Source organism: Acanthaster planci, linkage group LG19, assembly GCF_054643075.1.
Source record: "Acanthaster planci isolate LZ-2023a linkage group LG19, COTS_SCS, whole genome shotgun sequence".
Classification (NCBI taxonomy): domain Eukaryota; kingdom Metazoa; phylum Echinodermata; class Asteroidea; order Valvatida; family Acanthasteridae; genus Acanthaster; species Acanthaster planci.
The window spans coordinates 1,772,362-1,800,225 of NC_141795.1; the positions used below are offsets into that span (position 1 = coordinate 1,772,362).

The 27,864-nt window shown below is 42.1% G+C and overlaps 1 protein-coding gene across 2 annotated transcripts; it reads left to right on the forward strand.

Moving 5' to 3' along the window:
- The first annotated feature begins 1,352 nt into the window (after positions 1-1,352).
- On the forward strand, positions 1,353-27,862 carry LOC110982892 (phosphatidylinositol 3,4,5-trisphosphate 3-phosphatase and dual-specificity protein phosphatase PTEN-like). Of its 2 annotated transcripts, none has more exons than XM_022241693.2 (9): positions 1,353-1,888; positions 13,872-13,956; positions 14,809-14,853; positions 16,435-16,612; positions 17,958-18,065; positions 18,573-18,773; positions 20,329-20,436; positions 21,330-21,533; positions 23,284-27,862. In XM_022241693.2, exons 1-9 carry the CDS (start codon positions 1,801-1,803, stop codon positions 23,443-23,445), a joined length of 1,179 nt encoding a protein of 392 aa, XP_022097385.1. In that variant the 5' UTR covers positions 1,353-1,800; the 3' UTR covers positions 23,446-27,862. The 2 variants fall into 2 exon arrangements, with proteins under 2 accessions (XP_022097385.1, XP_086985798.1); XM_087129672.1 differs by having other exon boundaries at positions 1,834-1,888; positions 16,326-16,612.
- The last annotated feature ends 2 nt before the right edge of the window (positions 27,863-27,864 follow it).

A 27,864-nucleotide genomic window follows, 5' to 3' on the forward strand; every position in this document is an offset into this window, starting at 1 on the left:
TGAGGAACAAAGAAGAAAAAGCAAAATATGCTACCAGCTCCAGCTTAATTTGCACATTGAGCAGGTATCGTTTCCTCATTTACATAAGCCCGGCAGGATTCTGCTGGATTCATTACACGCTAGCCTACCGGCCCCTACAGGTGCCATGTACCAATTCAAGGAAAATTCTCCACCAGGCAGAAGTGCTTCAAAAGTACCCTACAAATTCTTTTGAAAAGAGGAGTCTGTGTGGGCCAAGAAATTGTGGGATTGTGTCAGTATGGCCCAGGATCGTCTGTAGATTCAGGGGCACCCATCTGGGGGAAAAGCAGACACAAATGTGATTGAAAATTTGTCAGAAGAGCCTGAGAAAGGTGAGGGACGTCATTTGAAAAATGGCTGCGGAGAAAACTTGGGACCATTCACTTTTTGGGGGTGAGTTGATAATTAAAAAATTCATCAGTCAACCTACTAAAAATTGAAAATCAAATGAAATCTGAAGGAGCAAACAACACATCGTTTTTTGTTTGAGAGGCCTCAGGGACTTCAGTTGCCTGCCATGGGGCTCCAAACTTTGTTGATTTTACACTGTTTTCAATGGAGCTCGAATTGGTTCAGTGTACCCCTACCCCTACATTCTGAGGATGTCTGTAAGACGTTTGGAGACTATGGGAACCAGTCTAAAAAGAGTCTACCCAAATCAAATAGCGCCCTCTGTTGTATTGCCATACCATAAATAGGTTGATGGAACAACAGACAATTGATCGGAAGGCCCCCCCCCCTTTCCTTTCATCATCACTGGATTCGTCATCAACCAATACATAGGCAATGTTCTCACAGGCAGGAGTCCTTGGAGTGGAAGCGAAAAATTGGGGATTTATTCTGCGGTGATCTTTCAACTGTTTCAGGAAATTCAGGGATTCCACAATCACATGCTTCGTCCTCCCATTCAATACTTTTTTTTTAATGCCATTTTGGGGGAGGGGACTGAGGCTTTGTTTCGCCACCCCGCCATTTCTCCACCTTAGTCTAGGATCTGTCAAGTCCCATCCTTATGGTGAACTTCTCTTGATTATTTACAATTATAAGAAAAAAGTCATAACAAATGTTCACTGAAACCGACAGCCAATTTGCCTACACTATACTCGCCAGCTACTACATACGTAGGCCACAATGTCAATGATGCATGATTTAACGCCCAAAATTTAGAGCCCCGCGCTCCCCACATGACGCTCTAGACCACATGATGCTAACCGCGAACATTAACAGTTCGTTGTGTGTAGTTCACTGAACCATGGTATCGATGAGGAGTATCGATACTGGGATATGCTGTTATAAATAGCACACACCGTACTAGTGTGGCGCAACACCAAACGGGATATACGCACGTTGCATGCAGCTTGAGAAACATGATATACATGAACATGTAGATCAACGGACAAGCGTCGACAATCTCACCTTGGTAACTGAACACGTTCCTAAAGATCAGACCATCACATCAGCTATCAGGATGTCACCTACTATCAAAATGAAATAATTGTCCACCGAAATCCAGTGTGGTTATTCACTTGGAAAAATTACTGCTAACGTGTAGGTGGCAACTTCATGACATCACCGCACCCGTAACTACGAATTGTGTACGCGAACAAGGTGCTTCGCGCTCCTCCACAGTGTGCACTTCCGTGTCGTGGACGGTGGGCCATCACCAAACTTCAGAAGTTCAGTTCCTTAGCTGTACGCTTAATTGTTCACTGGTCAGAAAAAAACTTGTCAGTCTTTGGTGTTTGTGGGCCCGTTGAGTGCCCAAGTGAAGTGACAAACATGGCTCTTGCGGCTGCCAAGATACGGGGAATGGTCAGCAAGAAGAAAAGGCGGTATGTCGATGAGAACTTTGATCTGGACTTGAGTTGTATCCTTTTTAATTTGTTACAAAAATAGTTGTTGCTCCAATTCGCTTAACAGAGGGATTTTTTCATATTGTTTTATGGCATGAAGATTGAATGATATTTGTTTTTTTCTTATTATAATCTTAATAAAAAAATAATTCCATAGGGCTACAATTATTTAATTGGAAGAATTCCATATATGGACAATGCTAATTTTCCCTTAAAATGTTATAACAGCCTCCAGAATGTGATAACATGTCCTAAAAAGTGAAATTTAGCATAGAACACTCCAAAGCATTTACTTAGAAAAACACTTGTTCCTTTCAGACAGGTCTCACACATGTACATGTAGGTGTTTGGGCAGGTGCAGCAAGTATTGTCCGTACATGTAGATAGAACTCTTTCCTTATAATTTATAGATGGTTGGTTGTCATGGGTGTGCAATTTGACAGGTGGCAATGCTGTTTTCAAATCACTGTGCTAAGTGTGTTTCCAACATCATTTCGATTTTGCTAACCTGAGCTGTCATATTCACAATGGCACCAAAGCTGATCCAAATCTACCTTGGTACCAATGAAATGTAACGAAACTTGTGATCTGCCGAAATCTTGAGATGTATATGGCAAATACTGTGATTCACTGCAGCAGGAATCGTGTGCACCTGCATCACATCACGTTACCCCACAAAATTACTTCATAGCAAGTGCATGTAGCTTGGCAGCACGTGGTACATTTACCTTGTGATGTGCATACAGCAAGATCATGTACAAATACACATGTTCACACTGTAGTTATGGCCTCGGCATTTCAACACCACACAGTTAAGCTCAGTGGAATTTTGTATTGCCCCCTGAGCTTATCCAAAAATCCCTTGTGAGAATGAGGATAAGAGTGTTGGGCAGCAGGTCTATGGATCACAATAATTTTATTGCTTTTGCTGCCCGTGGCCCATCTGGGAGTATTAATCTGTTTTGTACTATACTGATTGCTTTGTATGGACCTGTCATGTCTATTGCTCTGGCCAAATAAATAATAAAAATAATAAATTTCAATGAGTAGGCCTACATGGCATTTTACCTGGTACATGTACAAGCAGGCGTACGGGAAATAGTTATGTTTGATCACTTTGAAAGGGATACAAGAATAATTACGTGAGCTAGAACAATATTGCTTGAGTTGAAGGTGTTATCACTTTATGACGGCCGTTACATTTCAAGGGAGAAGTAGTGTTGTCCTTGTGTGGAACTCTTTCCCAAGTTAGCGAGTACAATATATTCTTGTATACATGTATGTACCCCCTAACAAGCCATCCAGTACCGTTATTATTCATGTCAGGCTGATGGTTGATTCAAGCAGAATTCATTTTGGTCACCAAATCAGGTTGTTCTGATTTGGCATCCAACTTTGCGATTAGGTATGTTCAAAGTTCAGAAGTGTTAATACTGTGGTGAGGTGTGTGCACAATAACAGATGTATGTGTTAGCACACAGGTGCAGTATTGCCATGTGCCGTTCACTGGTTAACCTCTTGAGTTTTTGGCCCTCCACTGATAACGAATCAGCCCAGGTATAAATTCCAGAGGAGAATACCAAAAATATGTTGTCCTTCTTTTGATTAAAACCCCACAATGTGCTGATTTGTATTTAGTGCATAAAAGCCCAGTGTGATTAATGATTTAATACTGAGTACACATCTGAGTTCGAGTATGGGTATGAGTGTTACAACTCCAGTACAGTCTAAGACAATGCCCCCTCCCGTTTGTCATTGCAATCAGGTCATTCATGCAGCAACTTCTCCCATGAGGTGCCCAGTGCAGAATTAATTCATTCAGTGACGCATCTCAAATTGTTGCAGTGGCATTCCGTTGTCATTGTTTGTCCCTCATCATTCACCTTGCGATTGACTTGCTTGAAACTGTAGCAGTCCTTTGTCCGTTCTTTATAAATGTCCTTCATTTCATTTATTTAATATCATTTGTATCCAAAGTAGTTTATTGAAATACATTGAAATTCGTTGTGGTTTCATTAGATCAGCATACTGCTGACAGGTTGTCACTATACGTGTGTACTTGTACACGTACACTTTTCGTTTGTTTGCACTGTGTGAAGGGGACGTTTTTCTCTAATTTCAGCAAGTTGCTCTTGGATATGACCTATTTTGAATTAAATCAGTGGACAGAACATCGTTGACGTGGCAAATGCAGTTGTAAAAATTCCATACAAATCCATATGCAAGTTCTAGAACCAAAACTGTTGCTCAGCAGTAACTGTGCACAAAAGTACAGTACTTCATCCTGTAACCGGACACCATAATGATTTATTTTTAGACCATGTATTTTTAGAGACACATTAACCTGTCTGTAAAGTATAAAAAGTTATCATCTGAAAACTAGTCACAGACTATTTACAGCACATGACATGAAATTGTTGGAACACCCCTTACTGTGCCGTGTATTATCGTATCTGTACTGAGTCTGAAATCATGCCCAGTACTTTGAAATGTACCAGTACATGTACATGTACATTAATACGTAAATCTGAAAATACCAGTGTAAATGGAAAAAGTGACAGAAGCTGATGTTGTAATGGGAGGGGGATACCACAGTATTTGTCTTTGCGGAGGCCAAAGCACCCCTGCCTTGATAAAGGGTAGGCAAGGTCAGCGAAGGTCAACAATCGTTGGGTGACCCCAGGGGATGATAATGATGATGGCCAGTGGTGAGGGTGCAGGTGATTGTACTCCAGGTTGTACTTTGGTGGTTGGGGAGAGCAGGCATGCTGTCAGTCAATGGGATATGATACCAGTGGAATGTGTCCAAGCCCAGCCAGGGGTTTGTTGTAGCCAGGCAGCGGTGGTGGGTGTCTCTCCCCACTCTGGAGTGATGGATGGTGCTTGGTGTGTGGTTTTTGTGGTCAAGGTCATTTCAGTGGGTTCATCTCCAGAAGCATTGTGCACTGGGAGAGGGGGTGGCATGAGGGTGACACATGTACATCTTTTTTGGGGGGGGAGGAACAGGAGTCCATGGCAGATGCCAACTTCTGGGACTGATTTAGTCCGTCCAAAGGTGACAATCATAATCTAGCTGTACACCTCCGTCCTCAGGTAGCATGTTGAACACATGCAGACAGACCCAACATGAACTTTGTCCTCGATACCATTGAGGTCAGTTATTTTAATCTGTCATGCAGTGTCCTATATGGAAGGGCATGTATCGTCCTTGAGATTTTTGCAGAGAATGACAGAGGCAGGGCACTTTCTCCCCTGGAATTTTTGTCATGGTTCTAGATTGCTAGATGATGGTTACGTGTAATGAATCTTTTTGAGGATCAAAAAACATTGCACAGGACTATAGGTACATGTACGTTAAAATATGGTCATCCCTTGTCAATGTACATTGTACATAGAACAGACCTGGGAAACAGCAACTACATGTATCTTGATTTCTTTTAGAATTGTTAATGCATATTTTGTCATTTCTGTGTAACTTTAGACCGACACAGTATAATTGAGTACACTCGTACATGCAGTGTACACGTATACATGTACACATACTGTTATAAATTATGCTATCAATTTTGATTTTTCCAAAATTCTATTTTTATATAAATTTGATTTCGTGTAGGCCATTTTAAAGTATTGCTTCCCATGATCCATTTTTACTTGAAATTGAACGACTCCTGGGGCCATTTTCATAGAGCTGCTTAAGCACAAAATTTACTTGAGCGCGAGAAAACCTTGCTTGATAAATAATGTAACCAACCAAAACTCCATGTGATGTATACATGTACATATTGTTTTGGGATTGTATTTAGCTGTCTTTTGGTTAGCGTGAGTTATCGAGTTTGAGTAGGTAACCTTTGTTTTTTTAAGCAAGGTTTTTACACTTAAGCAAATTTTGTACCTAGGCAGCTCTATGAAATTGGTGCCTGATGTGTACTCGTACACATGTAGGTGCACATGTGCTATCATATACTGTACATGTACACGAAAACGCATAGGATGTGTACGTGACACATGTACAAATACATGTAGGCCTGTGTTAGTCGCTACGCTGTGCAATAGACACTGTCAAACTCACCGGTCGTTGACTCTGTTGACAGCAGATGGCTTCCCTTAGTGACCATGAGTTTGCATCCATTGTCAAACTGTGTCTCTACTGTCTCACTGAAATTGTCTCAGTCTTTTGTCAGTTTGTTTTTTGTTTTCTTAGAATAGCAAGAGACACCTTGCCCAAAGGTAACCCCCACTGGTACGGTAGTATTGCCAGTACCATTACATATTATCTAAGCTGTATTATAAAAGATACCTCGGGCATGATTTCTCTCCGATTTGTTGCTTTTGTCATGCTTTTAAGTGTCACCCTAAACTGTACATAAAGTAAGAAGTGTTCATTTGCTTGGAATGTATCCATTGCTCTTTTTTTTCTGCCCTGAATTGCTGTTTGGATGTCTGAAGTTTGGGGATGCTAACATCCGGGAGGTGGGTTTTTTTGGTTCATTGTCTCTTTCCTCCCACTCAAAGGAGTTTCTTGCAAAGTCCGTCCACCTCCATACCACACTCACAAGGGATGACCTCACTGAGACAGTGGAAATGTCTTGCCCCTATTGAATGAGCTAGATAAAGAATCTCAGCCATTTCTGAGTAACTGGTCTCTCAGCCACTTCTCTCCCCTCCCTTCAGTCCCAACCCTCCCTCCCCCCCAGGGTATTGTTCAGAAAAGGTGGTACCCACGCACAAAGGAAGTGCGTAATGAAGCCTTAGACGCAGAGCTTTTGTTGTGACATGGGATCAGGCTGATCGGGCTACATGTAGACACAGAGCAAGGATGTACAGTACTAGTACTTCTGGAAGTTTTGTGCTCGACCATGACAGAAATAGAAAATAATACCTGTGCCTCTGAAATTCTGAACGGAGAGATTTCCTCGGTTACCGGTACATAAACAGTGTTACTGCTGGATTTTCTTTGCCGTGCTTTGTTGCACATGCTATGTTTAGCATTCTCCTGCAGGACGCACTCCAGAAAATATCCCTTTTTTTTCACAGAGTTGTTCATAATGATGTTGCCAGATGAAAAAAAACAACACATTTTTCCTCTGATTGAAAGTGGCTGAGCTTGATGGAGAAGTAACTGGTGTTTCCCCTCCGAGTTTCGTAATTACAGATCAGTAATTTCCCTTAGTCCTGATTGTGGGCAGTGGTAAATAATGGGTGTACATGTATGTTTGCATTGGGCAGGAAGTTACACACGGTCGCCTCCGCAGTGCAATTCCCATTTCAGGGGGGAAAACTCCGAAAATACACTCTACGTCCAGCTATGGAACAGTGTATTTTTATTCCCCGTTTTGTGCAGGATGTCGAAAGATAGGCCTACTTGGGTTATTTTGGAAGTTGAGTAATTTCCTTTGACACCATCTCTGTCCCAAATAGCTTTGTGATGGAAAAGATGTATAACATGTTAAATGCTGAGTGTCCTCGTTCCTCTAGTGTAACTCGTCATACCCGATGGGCTACTGAAAGAGGGCAGATTCTGTCCCCATGCCACTGTTCACAATGCACCGTTGGACAATGCTCATTGTTAATTACATGCGGCACACCTGTGCTGGTTGCCAAAGGTGCATAATGTATGGGTAGTATGAAATTTGAATGCCTCATTATTGACAAATGCCTGGCCCATTTTCAATTGGGATTTGGCCATATGCAGCAAGGTATGAGACGGAGAGAACCCCCCCTGCTTTGTGTTGGTCATTGTCTCGCAGGAATCTGGGGAATTCCTTTCAGACATCTTGGGGGGATGTGTTAAGTAACAATAGTCTGGAATGTGTATAGGGATTGGACATGTTGGGGGGTACCCCTCGGTCTCATTTTTTGCTGGGTATAGATTTGGCAGCACAAAATCCTATTGCTGTTCAGCTTGTATTCATTGCAAATGCAAAGACCTTTTCGTCAAGTTAATCAGCTTCAAAACAACTTGCATTAAGGGTATTTCCAAATGCCCTGTGCTGGACAAGAAAAGTCCAGTTACCTGTAGATACTGAAATGAAGTTTTGGACAATATACTAACTCTCAATTTAAGCAAACAGGAAGATGCACAGATTCTGTATGAGGTCTTTCTAATAGTGCATGTTTGCACAGATTCAGTAAAAGTGCTGTACTGGTAGGCTAGTAAAGTTATTTGTTAGTTTCCAATTACGGCTATAATGAAAGCAGGTTTTTGTATGACACTTTCTCAATTTTAATAATTTGTCGTTTACCTAGTTGGCACTGCACGTACAGTGCACTGCGTTGTTTACTTTTCTGTTATTTACTGATAGCATTTTAGACCATTTTTAATGTATCCAATAAATTGAATGCTTGTCAAGGGTTTTTTGTTGAAATGAAATAATCCAAAAGAGACGCTTATATCTTTCATTATGTTAGGTTTGTGTATAATACAGTAAACTTCATACATGTAGGCCTGCTGTTGTCATAGGGACAAATGCATTTACAAGTACATGTACATGTTGCATAAACATTTTAACAAAAAGATAGAATTTATTCTGATCTATATCTTGATTTTAATATCTTATGCTGTGTATTTTATTACTAGTGAGAAAGTTTAATACAAATAGAAATTTGGTAATGGTATGAAGTTGCCATGGTTACATGCAACTTTATGCAAACAATCCATGCTGATGCAATTTCTGTGTACATGTTTAGATGTGCACAGCTGACCTGGACTGCACCAGTGTACATGCACAACAGGGAAGTGTTTCTAGGTGGTGCAAATCTGGATGAATTCTGAATGTTCTGATGCCAGCGGCGCACCAGATAAAAACACATGCACAGCAGTGACTTTGCATTTCAGTGCCACTTGACAGGAAACGTAGGAAGTGATGGAATTTACGGGGTGAGAGAGGCAGCCACTGTCTGCCGTGGGGGAGGGGAAGTGTTTGGAAATGAACACGTGTACCAGCCCACAGGGGATGGGGTTACTGTCACTGATTGTAGAATCACCAACGAGATTGTGTCTCTGGGCACGTTAGTGGCTTTTCTTTCTTACTTTCGAAAGCCTTTTTTTTTTTAATTTTGAAAACTAACTTGAACAAAATGTAGGAATTGAAACTGTTGCAGTGGTCCATGTACATGTATGTTGTTATTTGCTCACAGACTGCATGGGTTGGTGCAGCGCCAGTGCACTTAACTCTCTTGCAGTGTGGGTCAGGTCAGTCTGTAATTTTACAAATTTGGGGTCCAACAGAAAACCTTTTGCATCCCTGCAGTGACATGTTTGCAGTTTGACATGTGTAATAAAATTGGCTTCAGACTATTTTCAATGTGTTGAGCAGGTACATGTAATATGCATCACTTAATTTAATCAGTCTCGGAAATTAAATTATGTGTTTTAAACTTTAAATCATACATGTATGTCAGATATGATGTGTCAGAATGCTCCAATACATGTAGATTAAGATATGTTGGCACAGACAGATTAATGTACATGCATGCACATTAATCAACTTCATGTATGTACTTCATAATGCAGGAACATTACTGCACTCCAGTAATATGGTACAGTACTGTACATGGGACATAGAGCATGGTTGTAAGCTCAACAGCAGGCCTGCGTTCAGCGGCAGCCTTTGGTCAGGGTGATTATCACCGGTATCCAAGAGTGACAGAATTGCCCCGGTAACGTAACATTTGCCATAGGATGGTACAGGCACTGTAGACTTGGCTATTAGGTAACTTCAGGCAGAATTCACAAGAAATAGCAACAAATTGCATCTTACTTGAAAGTGAGCCCGTGTAGCAGAAATTGACTTCAAAGAGATGTATGCAGGGTACAGTACACATTTATTTGTCATCTGAAGCCTGTAACCTTTGATAAAGAAGCAGCAATGCCCTGAAAGCATTCAACACCCCTCCCCTAATAGGTTCTGTGAAATATTGGTGTAAATACATGTAGGTTGATTTTTCCCAGATAATGTTAGTGCAGTGCACTCGATTGTGATAAACTCTGACGGCAGGCGGTCACATTACACGTTCATGTATGGTAAATGTGTATGCATGCGTCCCTGCATACGTCCACCCTTGTCGATTCATGTCTGAGCCACGATGAACCGATAAACTTTTTTGTCAAAAGATAGTGACCGCAAAAATTTCTGTGCCAATATCTGTAAAGTGATCCAGCATGTGCAACACTACTCTCCCGGCCTCACAGGGCAGGTGGAAGATCCAACCCTTCTTCACCCTGACCCCCGACCGAAACCGAATCCCAGAATCTAAACCAGAGATCCGCAGGGGGGAGTCATGTGAGCCCAGCATTGCTTCCTTTTGCTGATGTCTTCACAGGATATTGTGGCACAGTTAGAGGATTTCACGTAATACATGTGAAGAAGCACAAAATACGTGTGTCCTGGTAGTACGTGTACATGTACAATATACATGTACATGTGTGTGCCAATACACTTCCCATTCTATAATAGACGTCCTGTATAAAGTTTGCATCATACAGGGAACATGTATAGAGGGACTTGTGGGGCACTGAAATAATGGAAGGTACCCCACAAGTCCAGTTTTGACCTTGTGGGGTACGAAAAGTGGTACCCCACAAGAATTTCACGAACTAGATATTTCAAGTTTACTCAAATAGGAGGAATTTTCAAGTGCCGTTCATCTGTCGCATAATGAAGTATTTTAAATGAGGGACGTTGGGTCGAATTTCCAAAGTAGGAAAGTGAATCTGGTTCAGATGGGAGTGATTTGAAAATTTGTGCTTGTTGTGTGGGAGTTTTGTACACGAGAACAAAGAAAATACACCACAGGGCACATGCATGTAAACCCTGTTGAAAGTTTTTGTTTACGTGCGTGTGTGGCGTATTGACAAAACAGTGAACTTGATCCCCATAGGCATGTTGGCCTACCGTGTACCAGTTACAAGGAATATGCACAGTCACTTGTGCTTGTGCATTGTTAATACACATAAATCGCACGGTACTTTCATCTTAATAGGCAAACATGGTTATACCTGTAACTTAGAAAAAGTATCCTTTGAACTATTGCAAATTCCACCAATTTACAATGTACACGTACCTGTACGTCTGAAGCAAATTACATGCTGCATGTTCATTTATATGCTGTAAATGTACATGAAGGGTACATGTATGTATCTACTTCAAGGGCCTTCAAAACAGATACAGATCAAAAAGAGAGTTTTTTCGGTTTCTGAAAGTCTTCTCAAAAACAGCTGAAAAAGTTTACACAATATTTTCGTGACTCATTATTGCGTGCATTTATAACAGGGAAGCAATGGATAATTTGACATCATTGGTGACGCACATTTCCTAGTAGATGTGGTTCATTGACATCGATTGACGATATACATGTACATGCACAACACGCATGCAGCAGTAACTTATTTTCACCAAAGAGATCCGGTGCAAAATTTTCAGGAAGTCAGGTTGGCGCAGTGGCGCACATGTACGTGATGTTGGCCCATACCTGTTGAACTCACCTTTCACCTGAGACCCACATTCAAATCCTGCCTCGGTCCGCATGTGTGTATAATAAGGGTTTTCAGTCCCTATCGGATTCTGTGGGCTCTCCCTCATAACACCTGAGTGGGTTTTTTCCTCTACAGTTTTTTTCTTTTGACCTAAAGGCTCCCTCGAAACAAAGTTCAAAGGCTTTCGAGTTGTCCCAGCCTGATGCCGAATTAAAAATGAGAGACATCTCATTTATGTACATTCTTGTCATGAAGACAAAAGAAAGGGGAACAGAAAGTACATGTCGTCGTGTGCCCGGCAGAAGGTTGTAAGCGCACTTATGCCCTTTTGCCGAAAAGCACGATCACAACTGAAAAAATGTTCCCGGCAAAGGGCCCAAGAAACACACTCTCTTTATTTAGTAAAAACGGATAAAATTTACTACAAAATCAACACAGGCTGTGCAAAAACCAACCTTTGAACAGCTAATTAAATGACTTGGGAAATTTTTTTTTTAACTGTTTGCAAAGAAATCTTTATGTTTCATTTAAATGAAACAGTTGCATACATATGTCGTTTTGCCGGGAAAGATGTTCTTGCAGTGATCATGCTTCCTAGCAAAAGGGCGTAAGTGCTGACGCCCTTCTTTCAGGCACATGGCAATGTATCGTACGCTGAAGATGTTTTTGTTGTCTATGAGTTGAATAACATGTACAATTTTTCGGACTGATGTTTTTTATTCACTGATTACATGCACGTACATGTACCGGTACATGCCATGCCTGTTCCATGGAAGGTTACATGGATGTGTCTACATCAGCCTTTTTGAAAATGCACCACTGCACACCTCACCTCCAGAGCTGAAACCCAACCTACCCCAAGCCTGTCATCACTTCCCTCTTACCTCACCTGCTGAGGTCCCTAATGCACCCTGGCAGTTCAAGGGCATCCTGGGTCTCTCCTCTCACACAGACAAGAAGGGCTCTTTTATCAAAATGGTGTCTCTTGCTCTGGCTCTCTCTTTTTTTTTTTTTCTGAGTGCAAAAACCCAGCAGGGTGGGTGCCAGGGGTCAGGGTCAAGCAGCTAGCTGCAGGGTTACATTGTTCCAATTTCTTGGAAATTATGTTCATTTTTTTTTTGTCCCTACAGCCTTTCCATTCATTACCATGTGCATTGTATCATTTCCCAGTGGCAGTTTTGTGATTACAAATGTGCACCATCAGTGAACAGTACATGTTGAAACATGGACCAGGCAACAATATCTTGTGAAAAATTTCAGAAACATTTTCATAAACACACGTACTCTACACAAAACACACATACTCTACATGTGCACTGTCGTTGCAGTCGTGAGATGTGATGAAACCTCGACTGCATAATGTTGGGAAATGTTACAGACAAGGGAAATTGGAGTCTGCTGATACGTGTATTTGCAGGTGGTAAACATACCAGTAACGACATGTACGCATAACAAACTTCTTAACCCCAGTCCTTGGGGCATTGTACATGGGTCATTCCATGAAAAGATCGGGCACAGTTTGTGACGGCGTCCCTTGTTACATCGATAACTTTTATTGCCCTTTATTTTCACATTACAACAGATTAATTCATATTATTCAGCAAAGATGAAGCACACCACTACAAGAACCTAGCAAGATTTAGAACAATGTCAATTTAGAATCCACGTGCAGGGAAAAAAGATGTTTATTTCCACTGATGTAACAAGGGGCGCCATCACAAACTCTGCCCGAACTTCAGGGAATGACCCACGTACATGTTCATGTACTAAACAGAACCACTGGGTTGTGCAGATAGTAACAACCTCCCTTGTCAATATTTTCTCAAGTAACCACAAGTAACTAATTAAAGTGCAAGCCTGGGCCGCCAGCATGTGCACTCTGGTGTCAAATATCAGCGGTTAGAGAGCAGGCGTGGGAGTCAGCTCCGGCGCTTGGTGTCAGGTTGGTCCCTCGGTGGTTTTCGAATTCCACTGATGGTTTCGTCTGATAGTACATTGTGGAAATCGGAGTGCCACGGTTTGTGATTTTAATGCTTCATCTCCAGAAAACAACCGGTCTCCCACGCCAATGGAGAAAACATTTCCGTCAGCATCATCACCAAAAGGAAACTTTGTTACATGTGCATTGTTGCACAGTCTGAAATTCATTCATTGACACATTTTAGCAAATGATGTCAATTACCCCCCAGAAAAAGTGACAATAAATACGGAAATATTCTGTCGTGATGTCAAAGGTCAAGTGGCATGTTGCAGCCGACAAGCACCCGCTACACATTTCTTCTGCAGTGTGATGTAAATGTAACAATGCTGCTTGCAAAATTAGAGCACAACAATTTGGACGTTGGAAAGCACACAGTCAACTTGTATTGGTTGGTAAATTTCCCATTTGTGAAATGTGCATTAGCTTAAGCACTCAACCGCATGACTAAGGTGAGACGGAAGTGGGCGTGGTTCAGAGTATTTCCTTCTCTTGTGGTATACATACAAACTGGTCTGGTTCCTTGACTCGGACCTCAACTCAGATATCTATCCCAACATCATCGCCATGGGCTTCCCTGCAGAGAAGCTGGAAGGCGTGTACCGGAACAACATTGAGACGATTGTCAGGTGAGTGTTGACACAAGCCTTACCAAGATCATAGGCTCAGTTCAGTACCCACTTTTGGGGTGGCTGTCCATTTCTGTTCAAGGTGACTAATTTTGCAGGAACATTTACAGAAGGAATTAACCTCTTTCCTGTGGTGAGAAAAATCTGAAGAAGATATTCTTTGGAAAATTAAAAGGCAAATTTAACCCACTCCCCTTGCCTCCTGCAGTATAAAATAAAAAAGTAAAAGAAACTAACTTTTGCAATAAAGAGAAATGTTAAACTTGAAATTTGTTTACCCCCAATTTGTTTTTAATCCATTCCCCTGAAATTTGACTCAGTGAGAGGTTTATGTACTCATGCGTTGGCCAGCCGGGAATTTCAGTGCATTTCTGCATTGCATCAAATAGCGTGAACAGCAATTGTGCCCCTTTGATGTACATGTATGTCGTAAGGCCCTAGTGACCTCAAGCCAATCATGAAAATACACATGTAGAGGTGGCCATTCTCATGCAAAATATCTCTTGGGAACTTGTGTCATCATTCTTAGTTTATCTTTATCTTGGTTCTCCTGTTTGACAGTGAGATTGTTAACAACCAATGAAATTGAACAGAGTCAAGGGAACTGGTGTATGCAGAATTACATGTGTGTCAGGACATCTTTCAGATTCCTAAATGCTTGAAATTGTGCCAGACTGTGTCAAAACATTTTTCAGTAGTGATACTAGAAAATGAGCATATCAATTCCAATTAATGCCCTGAAGTTGAATTTGCGTGGTTTCTTTTCTGGATAAAAAAGGATAAAGGATAACTCATCGAAAAGAAATGGCACTTGACCAGTCTATTTTCATTAATTCTGTAATTCTTTTTCAGATTTTTGGAAGAGAGGCATGGTGAACATTACAAAGTGTACAATTTGTAAGTAAATTATTTGAAATTTTATAGTAACACTTTTCACTTTTCACACTTGTGAAGGGCATTTTGTCTGCAAAGTAGAAAAGCAGAGTACTGTGATTATTAGACCACAGACATCTTCTGGCTTCTGTCAAAGCAATTTATCCAGCACATTTTTGGAGTTCCAACTTCCAGAGATTGGTACATGTAGGAAAGTATTGGCTCTGTTTGATGTGCATTTCAACCCCCCCCCCTCCCCAAAAAATTAAAATAATTTATGTTAATACCAGCACAGTTCTGGTTCAGGAGGAAACAAAAGCTTTCCAGTTGATGTAAAATAGAAGTACATGTAATTAAAAAAATCCAAAACCAACACAAAACAAATGGGTTCGGGGAGCAAAATGTTCACTGCCTGTCCATAGCTGTGGCAATCTTGTATTCAGAACAGAGATGGAATTGCTGGGTGGATGAAACCAGGAAAGAGTGGGTGTTCTGAGAACTTTTCCCTCTCTGTAAACAAAGTTCAGATGACAGGAAGAGCAGGATCACAAGGGAAGCAAAGGGATTGGGTCCTCAGACCCAATGTCCTCAGTGACAAGTGGGCGATGAAGCACTCAATTGAACCTGGCTTCTGATTGGCAAAGTAGGGTTTACCTCCAACACAAAAAGGGAGAATATTTCTAGTCCCTCTGATCAGGGCTATTTTTGGATCTGACAAGTGTTCGTATTTCTGGTGGGGATGCTAGATGAAGGGTTGCCATGGTCACATTGTCGTAGGCAGGATTTGTTTCATCTGTCCCCCAGGGTTTTTCGGGAGGAGAGAAGCTTGTAGTTTTTATTGCCCAAACATGGTAAATCGGATGACAGTACATGCAGGTGGCATGGGGCACAGTGTGATAGCCAAAAATTTTAATTTCCTCGTGATTTTGAAGTCTGGTAATGAGGATTTTATATTTGTGCATGCGTGTCTTAGATACATGGTTATATCTGCATGTAGGATTAAAATACACAGATCTGCCTGTCCTTTCCAAGGAGAATGTTAAAAACTGTCTTTAAACACCCCCTCCCATCGTAAAATTTGTGAAACTGATACCCCTTGGCGATATCTGGGCCCATACCTAAAGCTACTAGATGGAAATCTCAAGGCTTATTCAGCAGTAAATTAAAGGTTTGTGAAATAAATCTGATGTGATCTCAGAAATCCCTTCACATGGTTAATTTATTCATTTTTGATTAATGAAGACCCTGTGCTGTTGTTGGAATTGCTTTACTCCTGACCCTAAGATGTACATGTATAAAATATTTCAGGCATAACAGTTGAGTTTTTTTTTGAGGGGAAACGGGATAACAGTCTGTCATAGGTTGTTGCGATGTAACAATGGATAATCAAAGATTTAAGGAATATAATATGTGCCACTGATTTCACTGTTTTCTAAAGAAAACCTGAGAAAGGATGGAAACTGTTTTCATTTTACTGTGTCACTCTGTTCTTCAAGGTAGAAAAGTGGACATAATACAGGCGAACATGCAAGCAGCTCACGTGTCACGTCAAATTTTGGCAACTCTGGCCTATGTCATTTCTGACCTTCCCATTTGGAACAACAGGTGCTCTGAGAGGAATTATGACGCATCCAAGTTTTGCAACAGGGTGGCCAACTACCCATTTGACGACCACAACCCGCCCAGGTTTGAGCTCATCAAGCCATTCTGCGAGGATCTGGACCAGTGGCTGGCATCGGAGAGCGATAAGAATGTGGCAGCGATACACTGCAAAGCGGGCAAGGTGTGACCCCCCCCCCTCGTTCCAACAAAACGTTTTCCACATTAACCAATGCAACAATGCTATCACCTGCGTGTATATAGACAAATGCGGTGACGTTTTCCCGGACATTCCCGACGGCCCTGTTCAATGGCGGAGAGCATCCAGTTGGGATTTGTGCAGGGCAACTGTCAGGAAACAGTAGCTCCGCATATAAAATCATCATCATGCATAAGAGCATTGATGGGGGCCACTGCACTTGGTACTCACCGTATAGATGCATCATGAGGCTTGCAAGTATATGCATGTTTCACGCAGAGCAAGCAGAGTTCACGCAACTAATTTATTCCGGCATGTATGGTCTTTGCATACACACAGAACGCGGGCAAGAACCCGCTTGTAACCACCTGTCTTTCTTTCGCTGATTGGGGGTGCACTTCAGCTCAGGGGGGATACAAAGCAAATACACCATTGTGAACTGTTTAACTTATGACCCTTAGCCTTGTATTCTATGCAAATAAGGTTTTTGCATGATAGTGTCTGTTTTCTGGCTTTTCTTTGTTACTTAACCCCCCCCCCACTGTTTAATGAGTTCCATACGACCTAGAGATGCAGACAGAATTCATACCGTAGGTCTCTGGAGTCTAATTGCTAAACTCGTTACCGCTGCGACATGGTCACACATAAAGCAGGTGGCCCCGGCATAAATGGCAAAGGGGCCAACGGGATGGCAGGCCTATTTTTAAAGTGTTTTCATGTGGAAGACATGGGAATAGAAACTCCTTTTTCAAAAGCAACTGTGCGCAGTACAGAAGAAGACAGTGCTTGTTGTTTTGGCCGGTAGCCTGCAGACCGTCTGGTTCGGTTGAATCAGGTCACTTCCTTACAAACTGATATTCCGGTGCTGAACAGACAGCCTGGTGATGATCAATTTTTGTCGTTCTTGAAGTGTAGAACTTTCGTTTGCCACTTTTTTTGGGGGAGAGGGGAGACAACCAGGATTTGGCAAACTACGCTCCACAAACAAGAGATGATGAAATGACATGTATAAATCCTGGCTCTCTGAAATGACGAAGCAAGCATAACATGTGCTGTTTTGGTCTGAAAACATACACAGCTATGATTGAAAATGCAATGAAGGCTGCTCCTCCTAAATGTTGCTAAACGGTCAGAAGAAAATAAATATCTTATGGGAGGGAGGGAATATCGTCTTGGTTCAAGACCATCTTGAACAATGTTCAGAGACAACAGAGTGCAAAGAATTATTATGAACGGCCAGCCTACTCTTTAGTTCTCTCCCATTCCCAAACTGCCCTCGCGCAGCTTGAGAAAAAGTTACCAGCTCTTGTTGGGGGTCTCTTTGGTCCAGGGCCGGACGGGCGTGATGATCTGTGCCTACATGCTACACCGGGGATTGTACAAAACGGCCGAGGAGGCCCATCAGCATTACGCATCAGCAAGGACTATGAATGGCAAGGTATGGGGTGCCTGAATAGCAGGTGTGTCAGGATAGAGCTGGGGAAGTAAGCGTTACACCAAAAGCCGAGTCCTCCGTTGCTAATGTCAACCCTAATCAAGAGAGGATCCAGAACCAAGTTTCTATGGCCAAGTTTGGTTTGGGGAGGGGCAAAAAGACGGATATTTGTTCACATTACCGTTCAGGGTCCTCCTGTGGGCTAAGGCTACAGTTGGCAGCAACGTTTTTTAAGGGTTTTCGCCCATCCCGTGATCGGTATTTAATTAATGCCTTGATTATTTCAATGTTCACATATGTATGATATTTTAGTGGCCTGTATTTGTACAAAAAATATTAATGTTTGTCGTGTTTGTCAATTTTACTTTTCGTCGTGAGTTTCTAACAATTCTATTGATTTGTTATGATCGCAGGGCCCCAATGGAAACCCAGTTTGTAACTGTTTGGGCATACCCTGGGTAAAGAAACGGAATAAATGAATCAATATACACTTTGTCCTTTATTTTGCAGGGTGTCACGATACCGTCGCAGAAGAGATACGTGGAGTACTACGGTCAGCTCATCAACCAAGAGCTGGAGTACAAGCCCACAACGCTACTGCTGAGGAAGATCCACCTGGAGACAATACCCATCATCAGCGGAGGGACGTTCACACCTTCCTTCACCATCTACCAGCAGAAGGTCAAGATCTTCACTTCGCCCACCTACGAGGTAAGACTGGGCATTGAGGCACCACTTGCCCCCTAAAACAGCAGAGGCTGAGGTTCACATCCCCGCTGGGATGCCACCAGTTGCATAAGTACAGCAGCATGCTCCCCCCCACCACCCTCCCACTGGATTCCTCACCCCTCTCTGGTGTCTCCTCGGGTACCTCACTTCGAAATGTCGCACAGCACTAGCACAGGTCGCAGATCATGTTTTGAGGAGTATAAAGGGCTGCCCTTGCCCCAGCAGGCCTTAACGAGTCTGCTCCAGCATCACACCATGTCCAGACTTTTGGAGGAAGAACACTGTGATAATGAAGAACTTGAGTATTGTATTGGCGTGGCATTGAGCTTGCGAGCAGTCGCGTCTGCTTAGTGGATCCGGACGAATTTGTGCGATTCTGGGGGGTATATTTTGGACTGTGAATAGGGAAATTGTTTTCAGCCTCTACAAACTAATAAGGATGCACTGAAAATGTCAGAAAGAGTCCAGTGCAGGGACTGAAATATAGTGAATGGGGGAAAATGGAAGTAAGGGGTGCTTGTGAGTGCCAAAACTTGCTTAGCGCCTTTCTAGGGTTGTCGTTATTGCTGCTTAGTAAGTTTACTGTGATAGTTCTTTGGCTCAGAACAAGAACAATTTTATCAGTGGAATTTACATGTGCAAGTACTAGGTTGTCAACCAGTAGTCTCCACAGCCATTGCTTTGATGGCAATGCCCGCCATCCTGTCTTGACAAAATGAAAACCAACGTTCCACCCCTCCCCCCGACCCAGTGTGCAAGTCAATTGTATTTTAACCGAGCTCAGCTGTGTAGATTGTGAGGTGTTCCTTGGCGAAATAGGCACCTCCTTAATTCACAGCTTTCCAGCCAGCGGAATAGATTCAAATGTGAGAAGAGCAAGACCTGTGGCCATTTGCCGCTTTTTTTAGTCTGAATCTTTCACAGATCAGAGGGAAAAAATCCCTCGTGAAATATCACAAACTGTAAACTCAAGAGCATCATGAGCCAAACAATGCCACTCGGCTCGTACAATTCCGAGATATTGTTGCGTCGGTCCCCGGCCAGTATGGGTTTACATGTGCGTGGGCGGCCGGTGAAATGGATAGGCCCGGCCTTTCGAGGCACAGGTGCAACGGTTGACCGCAAGGGTAAACTAGCCGGGGGGAATACATGTTAGCACGCTCAGTTCATCTCCGTCTCTGCCCACGAGTCATATCATTTCCATTTGAAATCCTCAACTTGTGTTTGTCCGGGTGTAGGTGGCTGCTTAACATCTCTCCTCCAAAAATAAGTATTTGAATAGTGACATGTGTCTTTACCCTCCTACAAAAGCAGTTGACTAAAGGCGGCTCAAAATTCAAATACAAGCCCTTTCAATAGTTTGTTTGTTTTTTTTTCAAGAAAACAGACTCAAACAGATGGTTTTTCGAAGAAATGCTAGCAGTCGTGACTTCCCCAGTACCCTCATACTGAACGTGCCCACACATCCTGAGGGGTTCCCTTTGAAGGAATTCGGCCTGACAGATTGGTTTTTCTCCCCCTTCTGTCTTTGCGGCAGAGCGTGAAACGAGGCGTCAAAAGGAAAGAATTCAGCCTTCCCCAGCCTGTGCCGGTCTGTGGCGACATCAAGATTGAATTCCACCACAGGACCAACATGATCAAGAAGGTTAGAGGAGCTCCCCGTCATCTCACTGAAAGTGTAGCCGCAATGAATTTTTCCTTGACACAATTTTTTGGCAACTTGTTACTCTTCTTCAACGTATGGAAACTCTTAGATTTCTGTGTGGTTAAACGTATTGAAAAATATATTGGTTTTTTTTCCTTTTAAAAATATTCATGCATTCCTGGACAACTGAGGGTGCTGTTACCATGATCACTAGGGAAGACATAGTTCATTGCACAGGTTTTGGCTGTTTAAAATGTGAACCCATAATTTATTCACTGAAAACGTTTCAGAGAAAGAGATTTGCTTCCTTATTGCTATGAACATAAACAATCAGGAATCAGCGAAGAACAAAATTAGTCCGGCAGAATCGACAAAAAGACAGCCCTTATTTGTGCACAAGCCGATGTAAGATGGAGCAACTCAAGGTCTAACCTACGACGTTCACTCATGGCATCCTTCGCAATCAGCCATGCACTTTTGCCATTCACCCTCAATCCTCCAGAATCCTCCAAAACCTCCCAAAGGATTTTGGAGGATTGAGGAGGGTTAGGGTAATGGTCAGTTCAAGGTATCTCCCCTGCTCGGTCATGAGGCCACTGCCTGGAAATTCTGTCCCAAAGAGTGTTGGCAACCAGCCATGTTGGAGTGCCGCATGTGCTTCATTGTCCAAAGTTGTACGATGCCCAGCAATTTCCACAGGCTCTGACGCATTCAATGTGTCCTCGACGAAAGATTTATCGTTGCCGCACTCAGATTTGGGATTGGATTTTTCGTATCGTATTAAAGCGTATCATTATTCGTGTTAGCACCAATCTGCTCAAAAGAAAAATGACATCAGTCACAATCAACAATGTTTAACTCACACTCTCCGCATTTGTGCCCGCTTGTGCCAGGACAAGTTGTTCCACTTCTGGTTCAACACCTTCTTCGTGCCGAGCTGCAAGAACGTGGCCGAGACCAACGGCCTGAGTCAGCATCTGCCCGAGGAGTGCAACCTGCCAGGGTGCCGCCACACCATGGTCCTCTCTCTCAAGAAGGACGAACTGGACAAGGCCAACAAGGACAAAACCAACAAGTCTTTCTCCCCAAATTTCCGGGTGAGTGGGACTGGTGCCTGCGGTTTACTGAATTCCATTGCATGGAGCAGTTAGCATTGACAGGCTCTACCTAGGGGCAGCCATCTTGCTTTTCTACCATTCAAACTAATGTAACAAATCAGAGGCTGGAAGCCCCAGCCTTTTATCAGTATGTGAAGGTGTATTACTCTTACCAGTGGGTCTATAGGGAACAAGACAAACGTGGTAGCATCATGGTAAAGGTCTATAAGCAAAGCCTTGGCCTCTTTGTTTCATGATGGATATTGAATATCCTGTAAACTCGGGCTCTAAAGTGTGATATATATTTAGATTGTTGCAAAATGATTCATTAACCCTAACAGTCCTGAATGCTACCAAGTACTACTTAGTAGTAAAATGTAGTACTCAGCCCTGTCGCTTGTAAGAGGATGTGGCATTATTATTCTCTGAAGCCATAAAATACAATCGAGAAGACAATGTACCATACAGTGCTGTGGCACTATGAATGCATGGTTTCATTGTTCTCTGTACGAGTGACAACGGAATAAACCTAGCCAGAAATAGTAATCTGTAGTGCTAGGTCCTTCAGGCTCAAGAGTGTTACATTGTATTTTGTAGTAGTGAGTACTCTAAGCCAATCAACGCCCGGTACTGTTTGGGTTAATCGTAGTGTGATTGTGTGCCTTCCATCGTGTTTCAGACAGTGTCAGTCAATCAACGCCCGGTACTGTTGAGGTTAAACTTGGCATTCAGTTTTAAAAATCTTGAAGTTATACAGTCCGTTCCTATGCTGTCTGTTGTGGTTCACACGCTCGGTCGAGAGGCCGGTGGTGGGAGGTTACCATCCAAGAGATTACGTACATGTAGTGCAATATATACAAAAATATGATGGTTTTTATAATTCAATTTTGTCCTGCTGGTGACCAGTGTCACTTGGAAAGGATTTGCACGCGAGAAAGGCAGCGTGTGAATGTATCAATGTATCCCACGTACATGGGTTATACTGGACCAGGGAAAAAAATGGTGCTCCAAATTGATACATATTCATGTCAGATTTTCAGAACGAGAAATCTCATGTTTCCAATAGTTTACCGGCTGCCTCTGCCTGTACGCTGCAGCTGCATTCTTAAGGTTTACTGCAGCAAATTTCTCAATTGTGGGGAAGGTAGTTTTCCATTACGCACGAAAGACCTGCCCGGGGATGTTTGATGCATAACAGGATTCAAAATGAGACGGTGTTGAAATTCAGACCGAGACAAACTTCCCTTGTGGCTTGACTTTTGCACGGTTCCAAGATTGAATCACGTGTGACCCACTCTGCGAAAATGAGTCATAAGTCACCACTTTTTGAGTTTTTATTTGTATTTGAAAGAGCAAATTGAGTTTTTGGTTTTGATGTATCACTCAATTTGGCATCCTGATGAAAGTGGATACTCCATTGGTGAAAATGCCGTGGGTTCCTATTGATTTACAATATGCAAAATTATTCGAAAGGACTTTTTACTCCAAAGTGGCTCCGACGACTTAAGACTCATTTTCACAGAGTGGGTCACATATTTTTGAACTGTGGACTGCCGCACACGTCACAAGTACAGCACTGAGCACAAGCGTACATGTATGCATTTATACACAGCATAGATGATGGAGATACCAGGACCGATTAAGCAATTATGCATTATGTTGTGGCATATATTTCCCATAATCCCAGTTAACAGTCACTCCAGTTCATAGTCTTTATTGTATTTACCCTTATTTTATGGTACATCTTCAGGTTACGTGTGTATTTAGCGACGTGGTCAGCGACAAAGCGAGACGGACATCGGCGGACAGTGGTCAGTCGTCTGGCACAGGCAGCGACCACAGTGACACCGATGACATCTCAGACACTGACTCCGAGTCAGAGTGGAACCCGGACGAGGTCACCCACGTATGATGGCCTTCGTTCAGTTGCCTCAGGCCACCCAAATCGGCTAGATTGGCGGATATACGCCATTGCAGCAGCAGGTGACCTTGTGGTGCATGGAGTCTTCATAATACAGTATTCAGCAGGGTGGAAACAGTAAGTTGGGTCCTTGTTTGTATGCAATCATTCCGAATTACAGCATCATCCGAGCAGGCACTGACCAGTGAAGAACGCCCTCCCACCAACTGTGGGGTTAGACAGATTCTGAAGGGTCATAAGAAATCACGCTGTATGTTGCCTGTTTACAGATATTTGATTTACGCATTTCCAATCTTTTGTGTCAGGCCTGAAAGTTTTAAAGATTTTTAAATGAAAAGCGAATTTGCCTATTCAGCTGTGTCCAAAATTGACTCATTCCGATACTGTCGCCTATTCAGAAACAAGGCTTTTTGTGGACCAACATTTTTGGTTTTTGTTTTTTACAATCTGTCACGTCGTACTTACATTTCTTGTTTGCTTTTTAAAGCAAGGAGGTCCTCCAAAAATTCTTAATGACTCAATTACCTGTTGATTCCGTACTAAAAGGGCACTACGCGGTGTTCACTTCTAATGTGTATGGCTTCTTGCGTTTGGCTCAGAGTGGTTTCCTCTGGCTCACATGGGCTTCATTGTTTTGATGGGCTGTATGCCTCATTTAGAGTCAGTGCATTGATACAAAGTCAGAAGTCATTCTAGCTTGGAGCCTTCGGAATCCTCTGAACTTGCCACTGTGTTACAAAACAATTCTGCTTGTTCCATGCCCTCAAAATCCAGCCAAACTCTCTTTTAGGATTTCAAAGGATCAGGGAAGGTGAGAGCATGAAGTTTGGTTCTTTGTTTTCTCTGCGACTTTTTTAAAGAAAACAAATTTGTCTCAGTTTATGGGGATATTCCCCTGTCGCTCTAAACTCTGCTTATGACTGTTATAGCCCTTGTGTGCACTGCCCTCGTAGTTTCCACATCTAAACAGCAGAAGTGGAAGAGAGTTATTCCAGATATGATACTGTTCCATTCCCCGACTGCGAGCCAGAGCACTCAAGGGTGCTGGTCACCCTACGCACGGGTGTCTCCCTTTGAAGGGGCATTTCACTCTCACAGCAATCCAGAGAATATTCCTTCAGCGCTAAGCTCAGTGACTTCGCTTCAACATGACTACTCGTCTCTGTGGACTCTTTTAAGGTTGCCTCGTCTTTGAGTGTCCCCAGAGATTGCAGGTGTAGACCGTGGGGTGGACAGTCCTGAGAGAATGGTGTGTTTATTTGATTCACAATAGGGCGCCTCCAAGAGTCTGCAACGCATTGACCACTCACAATGCGCGAAGTCTGTTTACCCAATGCACATTTGGAAAGGGTTGACAGATTTCGCGCAGTGTGATTGGCCAATGCGTAACTAACTCACGAATGAAACCGTTTGTCATAGCTCTGGTGTTGTTCACCGAAAACTTGGGTTTTGAGGGGGACTTCCGACACGTTGCTCTGACAGCAAAGGTGTTTCCGAACTGATGTTTTAATTATTGTTATTGTGATGTCCTGTCTCTGCTGCGAAAATGATACAATTAGCTGTGGCCAGGAAAAAAAAGCCGTGCATTAGTTGAATTACCTAGTTAGCCGTTTGATCTTGTGTTTTGGACGCGATTGTATGATCTGAAATGTGAAGAGGTACCACATCGTCTTCTCCTGAAATTGTAATATGTTTTGTTGATTCTGTCTGGGGCCCTTTCCTTTCTTTTACACAACCATTGTTTTCTCCGATTTTTGGGAGGACATTTTTTTAATCTACTTCTGGGGGATGGGAAATCAATTTAGATAAATAACGTACCCAAAGATATGCAATTTTTAAACATGCCAGGTCATGACAAATATGGGTGCTTAAATACATTTAGACAGCTGAAACCCACTCAGCTGGAAGTGGGATTCAGAGACTTAAAGAAGTGCACAATTTCTGATGTCAGGTCACCATGGAAACAGCACTCTACCCACTCCTCCCACCGAATGCTCAAATCATAAGTTGTTCATGGTAAAGACCAGACATCTTACAAAACCGTCTTTTGTAGCATTACAGTTTTGGGCCAAAAAGTGCAAAAACTATAAAATGGTTGGTGCAAATGAAACTGAACACAGTGACAAGGAATTATGTAACATTAAGGAGTTAAGAGAACCCACCCGGATGCTTGTGGGCATTGGTGCTATATAGTAATGTGGCAAATGATATATAGGCCTATCTTGATCTGTATACATACACGTGTATTTATGTAGTTGCTGTTTTTCTATGCGAAAGTGAAAGCTCTTCATGATTTTATTAAGAAATATCTTCCAAGTTTGTCAGAGATGTGATGTTTCTGTATCTTAAAATTGTTGTAACAAAGTTTATTTTCAGAATTCTGGAAACCTTACTTACTTGGATTTGTTGACACCTGTTTATGCATTTGTCATAAGGAAAAGAAAGACAGTTGGAGTGGGCAGATCCAGAGTAGGAATACAAGGAGAGGCACACAGTGAATGGGCAGCACAGAGCCACTGATCACAAACCTGATCGTTTTTCTCAAAGCTTGAAAAAGTTACATGTGCCAAAAGATAATGAAGGGATGTGCTCCTTCCAAATCCCCTACCTATTTAGGGATCTGCGTGGAATCCAAAAAAAGCAAACAAAACATGAGTGTCAAAACAGCAAAACGTGCTGCACTAACCACTTTACACCACTTGCATTTCCTGTGATATCAGCATTGGTACAAACTGGTAACTTTCTGTAAGAGTAACCATTTCAGCATGTTCATTTGACGACAAAGCAAACATTTTCTGTCTTCTGGAAGGGCAGTGTTGCAGTCGAGTACGTTTCCATGGTAACAAGTATCAGTTTTCTGGCATGAGTGAATTTCATGGAAAATGTTTCTTACAAGCACCGATGTGAGTGTGATTCCATTTTCTTGAGTACAAGTTTGAGTTCCAAAAACCCAAGTACTTGAGTACAAGCGTGAGCACTATACCGACACTGTGGAGTAATTGTGAAGATGCACTAGTTTGTCACTGTCCTTGTCATCACCCTCTGTGACTGTCTGAAATGCACACCCAAAAGAAACATTGGAGGTTGTGCCAGGTTTAAGAAGATTAAGATGCTATTTTTATGGTTGTAAATTGAATGTTGTTTTAGGTTAAAAAGGGAAAACCCGAAGAAAAAAGTATTAAATATGGTAATCGGAGGTGTCAGTTGTAAATAGAGGTGTATTTTTTGTCGCACCATTTGTATATGTATGTATAAATGAATATTTATCAAGTGTTCCAGAAATTGGTTACAACGTCTTTTAAATACTATTGTCTAAACGTTTTTTATTGAGACACACTTAAAAGACGCGAAGTTCTTGAACCGGTGCGGTATTTTTATGACCAGTTTTCCGAGAATGAAAACTTTCGGAAATTAACTTGCCACGAAGATAAACTCCAATTTAGATTTCTCAAATCAGAGTTTCGGATCGGGCAGAACCCAACCATAAAACACTGCAGATTTGGGGAGAATGTTTGGTTTGTTTTTATTTATCTATCTATTGTTATTTTTATTGGAGAATATCTGTGTTAAATTGTTTCAAATTGTAATCACTGGACGTTCATGCAGGATTCTGCCCGTGGTTTTGAAAACAGGGAAGTCACAGAACAATGGTTCTTCTTTCATCAAAAAAATTTGACGTGAAGTTTACGTCAGTGATTTGTTTGATAAAAAATTTCATTAATTGGGTTCTTAACACCAATGAATTTGACGAAAAATTGAGAGCGGGCCCAAAAAAAAGCCTAGGAGTGACTGGTAGACTTAACGGCAAGCGTACTGGTCCTACCTGACCGATCCGCTAGACATCTTAGAAGTCGCCCATTAAAAGCAGAGTAGGCCTTATCCGTCAGGTACTTTGTCTGTGAAACTTCTCAATGGAAAGTTCGGAGCGAATCCACTCAAAAGATTGTAGTCAATTGAGTTCTTCTTTTTCCCGGAGTGCCCAAAAACCCGTCATATTAATTTCTAAATTCGGTGTTCGTCCGACATGCATCATGGCAGTCTTTGTCGCACCACCTTACATTAAGACTCCAAATTGATACGTTTTGATTCTCGGTAATTAGTCAAATGTCTCTCTGAATTGTAACAGAGCCAAATCTAAGATTGTTTTAGGGTCCAGACCTGGTCAAGAAAAATTTACGGAGAATATCTCTGCAGGGAGAGTGAAGTATGGAAGTAGATTCCTGAACAGTGCTGCTTTTTGCGACTGTGCTTCCAGTGACAACAGTCAACCAACTCATTTCCAGTAAATTGCTGTTTGTTTACCCACAATGTAATTTTTTCCAGAAAACATTGAAATCGAAAAGTTTATTAAAGTTGATGCCATTTGTGTATTATATTTTGTTGGAAAATAAACAGTTTAGGTAGGTGATC

Excerpts from the sequence above, each read along its gene's own strand:
- LOC110982892 (XM_022241693.2), top strand. The coding sequence starts at position 1,801 with ATGGCTCTTGCGGCTGCCAAGATACGGGGAATGGTCAGCAAGAAGAAA. Across the intron at positions 18,774-20,328 it reads TCACTTCGCCCACCTACGAG|AGCGTGAAACGAGGCGTCAA; the intron begins GTAAGACTGGGC and ends TCTTTGCGGCAG. Across the intron at positions 20,437-21,329 it reads GGACCAACATGATCAAGAAG|GACAAGTTGTTCCACTTCTG; the intron begins GTTAGAGGAGCT and ends CGCTTGTGCCAG.